General features: G+C 44.4%; 1 protein-coding gene across 1 annotated transcript in view; it reads left to right on the top strand.

Annotated features, from left to right (window-relative positions):
- The window catches only part of CRTAC1 (cartilage acidic protein 1), a 502,395-nt gene that overhangs the window by 68,642 nt on the left and 416,851 nt on the right, over positions 1–16,902 (top strand). The window contains exon 3 of the mRNA XM_061556622.1: positions 15,294–15,430. Within this exon, the coding sequence (XP_061412606.1) occupies positions 15,294–15,430 (137 nt within the window). The remainder of the gene's footprint in view (positions 1–15,293; positions 15,431–16,902) is intronic.

Raw genomic sequence — 16,902 nt, 5'->3', positions numbered from 1 at the left:
CGGGAGCTGGACCGGTACCGCCTGGATCTCTGTGGTATTCAGGAGGTCCGGTGGACCGGCTCTGGCTCCTGCCACCATGAGGGGTGGACAGTCCTCTACTCGGGGCAGGAGACTACCAAACAACAGGGAGTGAAGGGGGCATGGGAGCGTGGCGGTGAAGTGCGGGAAGCTGTAAGCCCCAGGCTACTTTTGGCTTGCCTTCCCATCAACTGGAGGCGAGGAGTTGTGGTCGTGGTTACTTATGCCCCAACCGAAGACGAACATCCGTGGAGGGATGCAGGCAAGGCCGATGAGTCAGATGCCTTCTATGACCTCCTGACACAGGTGCTAGCTAAAGTGGCCCCTCGGGATAGTCATCTTGTTGGGTGACTTCAATGCCCGAGTTGGTCATGATGCTGGCACCTGGTCTGGAGTGATTGGAAGACATGGGCCAGATCAGCTGAATAACAACAGTAGGAGGTTGCTAGATTTTTGTGCAGCCCATAGGCTTGTAATTACAAACAGCTATTCCGGCATCGGCGCATCCACACAACATCATGGATGCATGCCGGGTCCAAGCAAGAACATCTAGAATCTGCTGGACTATATAGTGATGGAACAGCAGATGCGGACCCATGTACTTGACACCAGGACCTACCGTGGAGCTGATCTGCCCTCTGACCATCGACTTGTCATCTGTAAGTTGCACCTGAAATTCTTCCACTCTGGTGGTGGGTGTACACCCAGGACCCCATTCAAATCTAAGGTGGCCTGGTCTCAGCTAGCTGATGAAAGTTGCAAGCTAGAATTTCATCATCGCTTGCGGCTGGGGTTGGCATCGTCCCCCACTCCTCCAGATGTCGAGGGTAAATGGGTGAGGTTTAGGACTGTGACTCAGGCAGCTGCAATGGCTGCTTTGGGTACGCAGGCCAGATCTCCCCAGAGACCCTGGCTGACAGAGGAGGTGTTCAAGCTGGCTGAGAAAGAGCGACAGGCCCACTCTAATCGTCTTCAGGATCCCACGTCAGAGAATGAGGAGGCTTACCGCAGCCTTCGCTCGGAGGTTCGGAAAGCCATGAGGCGCTGCAAGGATGGGTGGTGGTTGCGGGTTGCATGAGGATTTGGAGTCTGCCTCAATGGTCCGCGATCACAAATTCCTGCAGTGCCACACCTATTACCATCATTAGGGGAAAAAATGGTGATCCAATCTCCGATCCCCAGGAACAAGTCTGCAGATTTTCTGAGCATTTCTGTGAAGCCCTGGGGGAGGGGAAATCCCTCGACATCGAAAACATTGTGGGACAAAGTGGGGATGACCTTGCTGAGGCTGCGGTGCCTCAAATATTGGAAGAATAAGTCACCCCCTGTGAGTGGCTGGCTGAGGTGCCATCTGTTGATGAAGTACTAAAGGCAATCCAGAGTCTGAGACCAGGAAAGGCACCGGACAGAGATGATTTCCCAAGTGAAATGCTGAGGGAGGGTGGCGTTTGTGCACAGACTGCCCTAACAATGGTCTGGACCACTGGAAGGGTTCCGCAGGATTCGAAGGATGCCCTTGTGGTCCCGCTCTTTAAGAAGGGGGACCGCACAGACTGTCACAACTACAGGGGCATCTCACTCCTCAGTGTTGCCGGGAAAGGTCCTGGCAAGGATTATTCAACATCTCCTTGCCAGGCACGCTGAGGAGAGGCTTGCGGAGCCTCAATGTGGTTTCAGGAAAGGGCGGTCCTGCACAGATGCCATATTCTCTGTCCGTTTGCTTCAGCAAAGGTGTAGGAAATTCCAACAAGACCTACATCTCTGCTTTATTGACCTGGTCAAGGCCTATGATAACATCAGTAGGCCTGGGCTCTGGGTTGTTCTTCGTGCTTTCGGAGTCTCTGACCCTCTGCTCACGATCATTAAGGACCTTCATGATGGTGAGCAGGCCCGGGTAAAACTACGTGGCCGGGAGTCGGAACCATTCCCTGTTCACCTTGGGGTGCGACAGAGATGTCCTCTGGCTCCAACATTATTTAACATATTTTTCGACCACGTAGTTCGTGAAGCCTTTGATGGCTGTACCAGAGGAATTTTCACTTGGTACAGATACAATGGGAGGCTGATCGATGCCCGGGTGCGGTCAAGGGATGGCTCCCTATTGGTCAACCACGTTATGTATGCCAATGATCTGGTAATTGCCACTCACTCAGAAGAGGAGTTGGAGGTGCTGTTGCTGAAACTGGAACGTGCCACGAAGAGGTATTTTCTACCATCGGGCACTCCACCCCCACAACTCCCAATCGTTGATGGAGCAGTTTTGGAGAGAGTGGAGAGTTTTCCATACCTGGGCAGTGTGCTAATGACCGGCTCCGGTTTGACAGCAGAGGTCACAAATCTTTGAAAGATCTGGGCAAAGTACAGTCAGTGAGCTCTTCCGGCAGGCAAGGTTGCATGCCCAGCCACCGCATGCCTAAACAGCTATTGTATGGCCGGATAGAGGGGGCTAAATGGGCGCGGCACGGGCTAGAGAGGAGATGGAGTGATGTGGTACAGGAGGATATGGAGCTGAGTGGACTTGCCGATGACTGCTACAAGAAGTGTCAAGATCAGCATCTGTGGAGGAGACTCGTGCAAGACGCTGCTGGGCAGTTGGAGGCAGTCACCCCCCAATAACAATGGAGGGCGGAGGAGCGATGCTCACAACAACGAGCGGAGCGCCAGGTGGCTAAAGCACAGCAAGTTGGCACAGTAGGCCTCGGCAAGATAAGGTAATTTACCCTTTTTACTGGGTAAAATGGTATAGGTGTTGACATGCCAAAGGGTAAGGTGAAGGGTAGGGTAAAGGTAGCGCTGAAGAATTACCTGGTCGGGTAAAGGTAGCGCGGAGTATTACCCGGTAAATACCTTGTTTACCGCTCGCTAAAAGGTCCGTGGCGCAGTCCATGAATAAAGCGCTCTACCTAGCATTTACCTGTTATAAACCTTTTTTATGTGTAGTACCCCAGTAATTACCCTGTAATCGGGTAAATTGTATGGGGTAAGGGTAAAGGGTAGGGTAAAGGTAGGCTCGTTGCTTTTGACCTTTTACCTTACCTTGCTAAAGGGTAAAAGGTAAGGGCCGAGTGATTGTATTGTGGTAAGGTAAAAGGGAGGGTAAAGGTAGGCTCATTGTTTTTACCTTTTACCTTACCTTGCCGAGGCCTACATCTCAGTCAGTTGACCCGTGGCACCTGAGTCTACCCCGTGACCTCCTGCCAGCGGGCGTTCGTCACTTCACGTGGCCTCAAGGTGCACATAGCCTGGCAAAAGCGTCGTGGTGACGTCACCGCCACTTAGCGGAGAATGGGGGTTGTTGTTGTTGTGTGGGGAGCAGTCGTGAAGCAGTCATCGCGCTGCATTACGAAACTGACGGCCCGGGTTTGATTCCCGCTCATGGGCAACACCAGTGACAATTATCTGAACCGGTCCTGGGCCTCCCATAGGTCGACTCAGCCTCAAAATGAGTACCTGGTGCAATGTGGAAACATCGCCATGAGGGAGACAAAGGCGGCCGGGCATGGTGTTGGCCACCCACCCCCTTCGTGTATCGTGCCAGCCTTCATAGGTGTTCGCTAACAGCATTGCCCCAACAGTCTGTTACAGGCCATATAGGGGATCTTTGTCTTCGTATGTGTGTCTATGTATTCACATGCATTGATGCTCTTTAAATATTGAGTTTTGTACTAAATTCGTTTAATACCGCATGGGCATGCCTTAGCCCATTCATGGATTGACAAATAGCTGTAAATTATTGGCAAGTGGTCTTGCGGTTAGAATGCTTTACTCACAATTGACAGGTTGAGTTAAATCAGGGTTGTAGTCCACTTCAGCGCATCAACCCTCCAGGGTAAAACACAATCCGTGACAATTAGTGGGAAGTTAATAGTTCCCTTCAAAACACGTGCCTCAGTCATCACCCGGACACAACTCAGGGCCCTCCCTCAACTTGCTCGCTGTCGCCCCCCCAGAACCAAGACTGTCCTGGCAGGAGCACCATTGCTCTGTGGCTGCCATAATAATTTAGAATTGCATACCGCTACACATAACCAGCAGCAGCATCAAATCCACCACCACTTTTCAGAGACAGTTGGAGGCTGCTCATCTTGTTTCATGGGTCTTTGAGGAGCTTTGCTCTAAGTCGCGAATGGAAATTTGACTTTTCATGGAAATGTGTGCGTTTATAAATTACTTATTATTTTGGAAAGATCAGCTCCTGCCATATAAATATGGAATTCGACCAGGGTAACGCTTGTTATTTTTGTTTGAAGATCCGAAATCTACAATGACTGGAGTTATTATTTTAATACCATTTTTATTTTTAGTTTGCTGGATGAGTTGGATGCTTTTTTTTTCACCATCACATACATGCATGCAGCAATCTATTCAATAAATTGTTCAGGATATTTTAGAAATTTGAACGTTGAGCTTAAAGTAAATTATATGAAATATTCTGATGGGAGCTTAATGCGTGATAGCTCTCCTAACTGTTTAGACAATGTGGCCAATTCAACGAATACCTGTCTGGTTAAAACAAAACTGTAAAAGTTTAATGAGGTGCAGACTATGGACTTCTGAGTTTAAGGTTTCACATTGATTTACAAGCATGGCAATGGTAAAACCACTTCAAAGGGATTTTGAACGTAAGCAATAATTTAATGTAGTCTAGCGGTTACTGCCTTAAGTGATCTAAATCATCGTTGTTACATACATGTAACAGTGTACAAATTGGAATCTACATGCACAAAAATAAATTGGACAGACATTTTTATTTCCAAAAGCGCCACATACGTGAATATGAATTTCAAGGTAACGTGGCCCAGTGGTCGCGTGTTCGCCGCTTGTTGCAGAGCTTCGCGGTTCAAATCCAACAGCTGCCCTGATTATTACTGCGGATGTCCTGACCGCAAAAGTACACGCCACCTGCCTCAGTGGATGGTGAAGATCCTGTGACGTAATTCGCAAGAGTAGGCCATCGTGTGCTGGTGTCATGGTCCAAATTTGAAATATTACCCACACGTTACTCATTTGGGATTATACAGTAATTCCTCGTTTAAAGCGGTAGATGTGTTCATGAGAAGTGCCACATTAAGTGAAAATGCGTTAAGCAAAGAATGACTGGAAACACATGGGACAGATTAACACGTAGGCTTTTGCGACCAATATTATCCATAATAGAGATTTTTGGATTAGATCGCGTAAATATAATTTGTCGTTAAACACGCCACCACCCGATACAGCCGATTAGTAAGGTTTGTCACGTAAAAAAAAACATTACAATTCGTTACTAGTTCAGCAACGAGTATAAATAAATATAGACAATGCAAATTTATATTGCATTTTTGCACTATAAAATCAACCTGCAGTCATCCCATGGCATGAAAAAACCCCTCAGATTATGGTCTGATGCTGCATATTGTATCATTCCACACATATACCCAGAACCCGCGTATTGTTCAACCACACAGATCAAGAAGTAGTTTGTCGAACGTTCATAAAGCGTGTTAAAACGGTGCTGATTCCATATTGTGCGAAAAGTTCCTCCCTAATAGAAGAACTACATTATAGTGAAAGCGCAATGTGCGAACACGCATTAAGCCAGGACTTAGTGAGGGAAAAAAGTATTTGATCCCCTGCTGATTTTGTACGTTTGCCCTCTGACAAAGAAATGATCAGTCTATAATTTTAATGGTAGGTTTATTTGAACAGTTAGAGACAGAATAACAACAAAATCCAGAAAAACGCATGTCAAAAATGTTATAAATTGATTTGCATTTTCATGAGGGAAATAAGTATTTGACCCCTCTGCAAAACATGACTTAGTACTTGGTGGCAAAACCCTTGTTGGCAATCACAGAGGTCAGACGTTTCTTGTAGTTGGCCACCAGGTTTGCACACATCTCAGGAGGGATTTTGTCCCACTCCTCTTTGCAAATATTCTCCAAGTCATTAAGGTTTCGAGGCTGACGTTTGGCAACTCGAACCTTCAGCTCCCTCCACAGATTTTCTATGGGATTAAGGTCTGGAGACTGGCTAGGCCACTCCAGGACCTTAATATGCTTCTTCTTGAGCCACTCCTTTGTTGCCTTGGCCGTGTGTTTTGGGTCATTGTCATGCTGGAATACCCATCCGCGACTCATTTTCAATACACTGGCTGAGGGAAGGAGGTTCTCACCCAAGATTTGACGGTACATGGCCCCGTCCATCGTCCTTTTGATGCGGTGAAGTTGTCCTGTCCTCTTAGCAGAAAAACACCCCCCAAGCATAATGTTTCCACCTCCATGTTTGACGGTGGGGATGGTGTTCTTGGGGTCATAGACAGCATTCCTCCTCCTCCTCCAAACACGGCGAGTTGAGTTGATGCCAAAGAGCTCCATTTTGGTCTCATCTGACAACAACACTTTCACCCAGTTGTCCTCTGAATCATTCAGATGTTCATTGGCAAACTTCAGACGTGCATGTATATGTGCTTTCTTGAGCAGGGGGACCTTGCGGGCGCTGCAGGATTTCAGTCCTTCACGGCGTAGTGTGTTACCAACTGTTTTCTTGGTGACTATGGTCCCAGCTGCCTTGAGATCATTGACAAGATCCTCCCGTGTAGTTCTGGGCTGATTCCTCACCATTCTCATGATCATTGCAACTCCACGAGGTGAGATCTTGCATGGAGCCCCAGGCCAAGGGAGATTGACAGTTCTTTTGTGTTTCTTCCATTTGCGAATAATCGCATTCCACAAGTAGTGACTAATCCCATATCTGCATTTCCCAAAAATATGCTAAATTCCTCTTGATATGCAAGTTCCTTTGTCAAGGCGCCTCTTCCCCCCCTCCAATCCAGCTTAAATATGCCCATTCAGACGCTGTCTTTCCGACAGACCTGTTATTCACCTGAGGACGGCTGCTTGCGTTGTGGCCGAAACGTCGTGAGAATTGTATTTTATTGTGTTTTATTTTTATTATTTTATTATTTCCCTTCTACATGACTTTACCGAAAGAACCAAGAAGATGAATCCCTGCAGTCACGAAAGCTTTAAAAGATTTATCAGAGTATTGTTTTTTGTTTGCATTTGACTGCAAGTATTGTGGTTAATGTAAACATGATTCCTTACAAAAGGTGTCAGTTTTGTTGCCAAAAAAAAGGGTAAACCCCCTATTAGTATATTTTGGTACTGGCAAAGGAGGTCCCATAATGTAGCTGCTCACCCCGAGATCTCATTACTCTGATAGTGCGTTGTCTTTGAACTGTGCGCCTTTTGGCGTCATCTGGTCGAACTCCTTATGAGACTAGGCTCTAAAGAAAGCTGTCTCTGGTGTGGACCAATCAGTTTCAAGGACAATACATAAATTATCAGAGTATTTTTTTTTGTTTGCATTTGACTGCAAGTATTGTGGTTAATGTAAAAATAATTCCTTGCAAAAGGTGTCAGTTTTGTTGCCAGAAAAAAGGGGAAAAACCCTATTAGGATATTGATGTAGTTTTTATTTTCGTTTGTTATGTGTTGGTTTGGCTGCTGCAGCTCCTTACTATTAAAATTCCTTCCCTTTATAACTGCTAACCCTACTTCCTCCCTTTGTTGCTGATAATCCTACATAATGCACGGGCATAATATGACTTTGAGACCCCCCCCCCCCCCACCTCCTATGCATTCCACAAGTAGTGACTAATCCCATATCTGCATTTTCCATAAATATGCTAAATTCCTCTGTTGATATGCAAATTCCTTTGTCAAGGCGCCCTTCCTCTAAACCAGCTTAAATATACGCTGCCAAGCTTGGTGGTGTTCATTCAGATGCTGTCTTTCCGACAGACCTGTTCTTCACCTGAGGACGGCTGCTTGCATTGTGGCCGAAACGTGATAATTGTATTTTATTATGTTTTATTTTTATTATTTTATTATTCCCCTTCTACGTGACTTTACCGAAAGAACCAAGAAGATGAACTGGTTAATTATAAAGAAAATTCGTAACGGATAAATACAGGCTGCACATCTCCACTGTGACATCTCCCCAAATGTGAAATGTCTCGTTTACTGGCTTCTGGCTTTGGCTGACATCCACATTCAGTCACTTTTGAAAATGGGACTTTCCTTGTCTAAACAAAATGTACATTAATGATCCCAAAATGCATCGTCCCGCAAAGATGAACATCACGCTGTGAATCACCACCCAGCCAATTAGGAACAGCGGGGAGGACCCAGTGCACGGGATGCCAACGCAATGACATCAGTGCCAAACTCAACCATGATTGGCTAAATTGCTGTGTGCTGCCCATGCTCAATTGCGTCCCCCAATCGAGGCGCCATTGACGCCACAGTGGAGCCGCTCTTATGGCACCGGGAGGTGATGGCAGCGTCACACTACGAGAGGCACAGGGTGCAGGCAGCAGTGTGAGTGGGAGCCAGGCCCTGGGAGTGGTTGTGACTGTCGGGCACACACGTAGTTCCCACTGGATGTGTGCTGCCCGCCTGCGCCCTTACGTCATTCCCTTAGTGTCAGGGTTCTCACCTGTCCTGTTTTTCCGAGGATCATCTTATTGAGGTTACTGCCGATGGTAATTTGTAATTCTCTCCGGGACATTAAAAGTATCGCTTTTTGCCTGATGAGAAAATGTATTTACACTTTCTGGTATTGTGAGATTTTACGAGAGCTTTGCACTTTTAAATCTCGATTTTGTTTTAGAACTGCTTTTTGTGTTTAGTTTGTTGTCCTTCCCCTGCACCTCCGATTAGCACGGTTGGCAACGTATGGTACGAAAGCAGTTCAACATACATACATATTCTTACTTTCATTAGTTGTCTTGGATTATTGTACCTCAGAGGTGGCAAGCCTAATGCCAGCTGTGAGCTTGTGAGGCTCTCTACATGTACAGGGGAAGTGGTGACAGGAATGTGAATCTGTCAGGAGTGTTGCTGTCATCGGCATGCTCTCTCGCACTGCTCTGGTTACGCCCACTTTAGTGACTGAGTCGCAAGCAGTGCCAGGCGGTAATTACGAGCCGAATGCGAATCTATTGGCTCGCTCTCGGTGCGAACGTGGGAAGGGAATAAAGGGCTGATTGCCTCTGGCCATTGCAAGCGTCTAAATTCAGAGATGTGAATCTCATCCCGTACGTGTGAGAGAGGTTTACGGACGTGGTCCGCACCCTATTTGAAATTTGGAACATTTGTGGATACATTTGTCAGTGCATAAGCCTTAAGAGGAGCTTACATTTTTTAGTTATCGTGGCACTTCTTGTAGAGATATAACGTACTAAAACTGTGAAATGACTCTAGATTTGAAGTTTTCGTGACTGCAAAGATCCATATTTTTATTTTTTATTTTTATATTATTTTTTCACTTACGTGACTTTACCGAAAGAACCAAAGAATATGTCAAATGATTGTAAATATGTACTCAACCAGATACAGTAGCATCAGTATTGAGAAGTCTATCGGGTATGGTGGCTGGTGAGTTATGTGATTGACGATAGGGCATTACCCAGGAGTTTCATACCTGTCTGGGGTGTGAACGAATGTGCTCACATATCTGTACCCGACATTGTTAATTCTATATATTTTTTAATGCCTTTTCTAGATTTGTATTCACTTAGAAATGTTTTAATTAAAACAATTTCTAAAATAGAACTTCAGTTGTATGTAACGGAGAGGCAGCTATTTACAATTGGATACTATATATTTTTAAAATTTATTTGAGCATAGAGAATAACGTTTATACAGGAGAAAAATGGCATCAATGACAGGACTCTTTGTTCTAATCAGTGATGTCCACTGTCAATTTTGTGCATGTCATGCTCTCTGTTGGACACAAATCTCAAAGTTAAAGTTGGCTGTGTCTATCAGTGACAGATTGTGGCAGTTAGGGGTCGAAATAATGAGCAATATCCCAGGGAGTACGAGTCAAACGTATTACACGCTTCAAAATGGCATTCATCTCTCAGAAATGGTAGTTAGGGGAGTGCAGAATGGGGGACCCAAGCTGTGCTTCGGAGAAAATTAATGTGCTGCTGATATTCGGCACAACCTCCTTCTAAGCATGAGCACTCTTAACAAACAATAAACAGAAATGGCAAGTAATAATAACGGTTACAAAACACGGAGAATGTGGTCTTCTTAGTGTGGGTATATGGCCGTACAGGTGTACATCTCGCAGGACAAGCACAATCGGTTTGGATTGTGGACGCGTTCCCGCTATTACCTTCGCTACAGGGGTGTTAGCAACACGGTTGTTTGATAGGGAGATTTGTACAGCGGGTCGCACAGCTGCCCCAGTGCGCCCTTCATGGATCTCCTGTGAAATCACCCGTACGGTGTATATGCTCCCAGGCGGACTGTGCTCAGCCAAGTGAATGAGCGGATAGAGAACTCCCTGCCTGAGCTAGAGACAGCGGCCTCAACACGTGAAACCAATGTTGGCCGCCAGATGACACAACTCTTGCTGGCGATCGTCTGACGGTTGGCAGGAGATTTTCTAAAGCTAGCGGATATGTATAAAGTCTCACAGGACGGACAGAACGAAACATAATAGGAGGCGATTAAGTCAGCGATGGAGCTATATATCTCATTGCACCGTCACAATTTCAGAATCAACTTCCCCGGAATAATCGTGAAAATATCGGCTTACTATGTTTCAGTAATATGCCTTTGAAACTAAATTCACACCAAAAAAACCTCCCAAGCTATGGTTCTTAAAGGTGCTTATGAAGCCACTTTGTTAACAGGGTTTACCCTCATCTTTCATGTTTGCAAAGAAACGTGATGCTGAAGAGAGTCATAAAAGTGTGAAAGTGTAAACATCACAATTATGGACTTAAGTCAAATAAACGTGGACATCAAAGCAAGCAGCCCTACCGGTTGTGCTTATGCAAAACCACAATTAAGACGTACACCATCAACTTGCGATGCAATTGTTTGGATGTTAAACAAATCACCAACGGAATGTACACTCCGCACACTTAAATGGCAGCAATGTTGACAGACGCCCATGAGTAATGCTTTGGTCCTCACCTTTGTGGCATGGTGTATTTTGCGTGACAGCCAGCGTTTGTGTTCAATTAACAGGCAGATCTGTTGGTATCTCCATTTTTCTACAATGCTCACAATGGGTGCTGTGGCTTGCACCTAACGCGCACGCTTACGTAATCTGCAATGACCAATAAATGAATCGGCTGCATAGGCATATATAGCCCATTTGATACAAAAAAACACAATTACCTTTTTAACACCTATTTTCTGAATATGCATTATAATATATATTTGTCTCTGAATGAATGTAAACAATTGTGGCTTGAGTACTCAAAGTTAAAGGTGCTGCCCTGCAATTGCTCGCTCACGCCACGGCTGGCTGAAGGGTCTTAACGAGATGGATCTCGAGAGAGCCCCCCTCTGCAGGGCATTTGGCCTACCCTTCCATGCAGGCCAGAAGTATTCCACCACACGTGACCTGCCGATTGACTGTGGTGAATCCACTTATACAACTGGGTGGACAGAGTTGGCGGGGCAGGTGGTGGAGGTGGAATTTAAGAAACTTACATTGCGGTTACATTATTCCTCCCCTCACCCCTTCCCCCATGTTCTTGCCTTCCCCCTTAAATACACTGCTCCCGACCGTTACCCCTACTGTGGTAGGGCAGTGAGCCCAGGCGCTTCTGATCGATCACTAAATTTGGAGGGTGCATTGCTCCGAGTTTGGTACACGTAACCTGCAGTTTTTTTTATCTGCTTTCCATTCTGGGTTATAGAATGAAAAAAGAAAAGTTATATATTTATTTAAAAACAATAAACTTACGTTGTTTCAACTGTCGAGCCGGGAGATCGAATCGGCGACCTCTGGATTACAACTCCAGTGCACTGATAACCAAGTACACCACTGTGTTAGCGTCCCTTGGCCTTGAGTATTAGGTACTGTAAGCAGGTAAGAACATCTAAACAAATGCATTACTGTTCAACACGTCGGCTTTTGCGACCATTATTATCCCAAATCGAGGTTTTTATCGTTTAGATCTCGTAAATATAATGTGTCGTTAAACCCACCACCACCCGACGCAGCCAATTAGCAAGGTTTATCACTTAAACAAAACATGCCAATTCGTTACTAGTTCAGCACACTGGTGTGTTGGAGACAATTGTAAATGTTGTGGGTTTACTCTCCAACACAGTCGTGTGCTGAACTAGATACGAATTGGCACATTTTGTTCATGTGACATACCTTACTAATCGGCTGTGTCGGGTGGTGGTGGGTTTAACAACACATTTATATATTTATGTTATCTAACCCAAACAAAACCCTCTCATGAAATGTAATACTGCATACGTATTGAAACCAAGTGGACGCTGATTTGTAAGTTGACCTCATCAAATTCTATCTATGAATGCCGCAGCCTCTCGTTGTAGGACTGACCGATCACAATGTGCCAATTATAATTAAGAGTTTTTAGAAGGTAGAAACGTTTTGCGTCGGTTTGCTCGAAGAGAATGAAATGAAAATAAAATACGCCCTCGTTGTTGAATTTAATTGTATTACACAAAATAAGCAATACAATAAACATTACCTTTTTGAGATTATTAACTTTTGCAATGTTTCATCATTAAATAAGACAAAAAATCTCAATGTATGGTCTGTTAAAACAGCAACCTGTGCCGAGAGAGATCAGTTTATTTGCTCTCTCAAATTATCTACAAATCATTTGATTTCCAGTATGTATAATATATATTTTCGAGCAGAGAGTGCTGTTTTAAAACAAACGATTGCATAAAAGTATTGATGTTTTGTGGTATAGCCTACATATGGGGAACGTGCATTGGTTTACTGCCCACCATTACTTTCTTGGCACATCACTACTGGCATGAAGCAGCAACAACAACAGCTTCTATGCGACATCTCGTGTACCTTGACGTTGCCTGTGATGGAGGCTGACGTGGAAACTCTGCAAGTGTTAAGTTAAATTTAGGTTCCTTTCCAGAAAGAGGGTGGACCACTTTCCCTCGAGGATGGGCACAGGCGGCCACGTCTGTCATGTATCTCTCTGCTCGGCAACTTCTCTTTTTCGGCATTATGTCGTGCAGCTCTATTAGATGACCGTAGCATTGCTCAGAACCGTTCATAGAAACAACCCTGACTGGCTGGAACATGGATGGAACGTGGCTGAACTAGATTTGTAGTGACTTCTTTCGATGTGTGGGAATGCTTACCAATGATATAATGAGAAAGCATCTCCACGAGATATACTTGGGCAGTTATTTATGCACTTGTTAAAACGTTTGTTTTCTACCGTATATTACGGGAACCTGCCATGGATGCTTGATTGGTTCGATTACTTGCAATATAGTCACCAACATTTTAGCCAACTGTGTGGATTGCATTTACCCCTGTAGCTTAATGAGCCTACCTGCACAAGTGGGTAATTCATCGCTAATCTAGCTTGTCTAATACATTCATCATCATGCTTGCAGTTTAGATCTCGCTCCTTGGACACAGGAGGTATTTAGCCCCAACAAAGGAATTAATGCAAGGGACTCGAAATGTATTCATAAACATGACAGTCGCCTTTTTTCCTGACAATGCATTATAACAAATATATACACACGAAATACTCCCCGCCATCGGAACGTGGAATCCCGCCACAGTCTCGTGATCGTGAATGTTTAGAAGCGCACTCCACCACGCTCGTTCGAGTGACAAACTGCTGTTATATACCATATACATTTTAATAGAGGTAATTGCTTGAAATGTGCATTGTGATTTATAGTATACTGCATATGCATTTATAATATGCTTTTGTTCCAGTTCCATATGTGCCAGGGTAGCTAAAGCATGGGACATTAAATCAGCATTCCTCACACTGCAGGATGCAAATCCTGGGGGATCGCGGTGTCATTAGAGCTCGGTTGCTACTCAGGCTGATGAGAAATAAACAACAAGGAAAAAGCATCTGTTTTATTAAAAACAGAAGGTCACATTTTATGATTTTTCTTTTTTTAAGACAATCAAATAAATACGAAGATAAATATATTGTCTGAAATTGAAGAAAAAACATCTCGGATGTATTTTCCACGGACGTTTGTGCAACACCAAAGAACTTGGACCAGATGTGTGTGCCCCTAGCAATCGTGAGAAAGCCAAAATCAATACAATGACCGAAATGTATATTAATTTAGCTGTGGGTAATTGACAACACAAAAAGCTTGGAATTGCATCTATTGCACTGTGCTTGCGTACCAACGTATTACAGCATCCCGTACATACGCGTTTCATAAAAGTTATAATTTACGTGATGTCCATGTTTTGTGAAATCATATCCACGTTTTGCATACGTTGCTAACTGCTGCATGCCAAGTTTCCCTATTCTGTTTTTTCTCAAGTCCCCATCTGTAAAGCCTTTATCTCTCTCCCGACGTGTGCCCTGGTTATTCACGATGCTCGGTTTCCCTTGTGGTTGACCTTTTAAGTTGTGTTTGCTCTTGAGTGATATCATTGCATGATCGTATTCAAGTCACCTGGTCTAAAACCAATATTAATTAAAACGGCTCCCAAGGTCTCATTTGAAAACAAAAGTGGACAACCATGGAGCCTCTGGGAAACAACGTACAGTCGTTCAATTTTCATTGACGGCCAGTGTCCTTCATTTGTATGCAAATTACGTCATACTGTACATTGCAAATGTCTTAGTTTGAAATAAAGTAAATGTGAGTTGTTGGCTTGGTCCAGTTAATTTTAAATATGCAATCAAACAAATCGATTTATTTTAAGAGATTTATCTCATTATATAATGTGAAGCTAAAAACACCGTCGTCTTTGTGGTGGACTTTATATTTTTTATGCTTGCGTTTGGCTGCCTTAGACCCAATGCTGTTTTAAACGCACGAACAGCTCATGATCGGGTGCCTTCTCCTCTCGTGCTCTCCAAAGTTCCCTTATTCTCTGCATTAATTTTAATCCCTTCACATTTCTCTGATGTTCACAATTTTTGATGTCCACATTCTGAATCGGTCTGCCTCTGGCTTTGCTCCACATAGTCTTCCTTCCGTTCTGAACCCCTCGGTCGGCACTCCTCTTGCAAATGACCCCATTTGTTACCACACAGCAACAACATCGTCACCCCACTGGCGGGCTATGACCGTCCGTGCAAGAGAGCTTCTTCCTGATAAGCTTGTGGTTGTAAAGAATGGCATAAATACCAAATGTAATAATTATTCACCTGTAAGGGCCATACGCGTATCTCGCCCACAGTGCTGTTTTTGTGTGGAACAATGTGCGCATCACCGATGTTACATATATATTATCCCCTGCTCTGTGCCCTGCAGGAATGGCTACTTACTCGGATAAGCTGTTCAAGTTCCGTAATGGGCGCTGGGAGGACATCCTTAGCGACCCGGTGAATGTGCAGCGTGGCGTCGCCTCCCGCTTTGCTGGCCGCTCGGTTGCCTGCATCGACAGGAGGGTATTACACGCATTTCCAAGCATCGATGAATACACTAACAACATAACAAGTTTATATATCTTCTTGGTTCTTTCGGTAAAGTCACGTAGAAGGGAAATAATAAAAGAATAAAAATAAAACATAATAAAATACAATTCTCACGACGTTTTGGCCACAACGCAAGCAGCCGTCCTCAGGTGAAGAACAGGTCTGTCGGAAAGACAGCGTTTGAATGACTTCAGACGCTGTCGTGAGAATTGTATTTTATGATGTTTTATTATTATTATTTCATTATTTCCCTTCTACGTGACTTTACCGAAAGAACCAAGAAGATGAATCCCTACAGTCATGAAAGCTTTAAATCGAAGTTTATATATATATACATACGCAGTCGATTCTCACATAACGCGTCTTGGTTTCGTGACTTGAATTGGATATAATGCGAATTAGTCGACAGAACAACGTCACACAGGTAGGAATAAGCGATTGTACGACTGCCTCAGCGTCGTATCATACAAGGCGGGATGCTGCTGGATGCTTCTAGATGCTACCCATGCGCCTCAGTCTTTGTTCGGCCTGCGTACGCATCTCACGTGTTATTGCGGACTGTGCTTTACCCTATATTATATTAGTTACTATAACGCAATTTTTCTATAACGCGGTGTTCTTCAGGAACGCAACTACCTACGTTATAGGAGAACATACTGTATATATCTTTAATAATACACATTATATCTGTGTGCATATTTATTACAATTGTTTTTGTTACAAGATGTTTCTGTTGTTTGAACAAAAAACAATGTGGCATTGCATAAAATTTGACCGCCCAAGTTTGCGTGTTTGTTTCAGTGTTGTTCTTAAGTGTTATTCTTAATTTAGAGCCAACAGCTCCGTGCTCCCAGTACCTTATCTGACAAGTTCACGAATGGTTTCGAGCGAGCCAGAGCGATGCAGAATTCATAGCTAAGCAAGGCTGCTTTGTGTCCCTAACAACATGCTACTCGCAGCCCTTGTTCTGCACACTTTTCATTGGAGGCAGGGAGCTAGGCTATGTATGTGTATGTATGTTAACCTTCTTTCACATCATATGTAGCCAAGCGTGCTAATCGGAGGTGCCGGGGAAGGACAACAAACTAAACACAAAAAGCAGTTCTAAAGAAATTATTTTTCAATCTGGATTTAGAAGTGCATAGTTCCAGTGGGTTCCTGATATCAAAAGGAAGAGCGTTCCAGACGGCCGCAGAAGTGCTTCTGAAAGCGCACAATGCGGTGACCTCCTTTGTTCGATGGTTAGCCAAAAAACCGCCTCTGCTAGGATGACCGGAGTTTGCATGATGGTTTATGTTCCTTGACGAGATCAGAGAAGTATTGTGGTTCATCTGTGGCAAGCACTTTGTGTGTAATGAGCTCGACCTTATAAATGGCTGAGGAGTGATGATACTTTGGGCACCACGGTAGCAAGTGGGCACCACGGTGGCGAGATGTTAACTACC

This window comes from Lethenteron reissneri, chromosome 22 (assembly GCF_015708825.2).
Source record: "Lethenteron reissneri isolate LAM-NWPU_2019-01 chromosome 22, ASM1570882v1, whole genome shotgun sequence".
Taxonomy (NCBI): Eukaryota; Metazoa; Chordata; class Hyperoartia; order Petromyzontiformes; family Petromyzontidae; genus Lethenteron; species Lethenteron reissneri.
The sequence above is the reverse complement of the archived record's forward strand: the minus strand, read 5'-3'. Positions and strand labels throughout refer to the sequence as shown.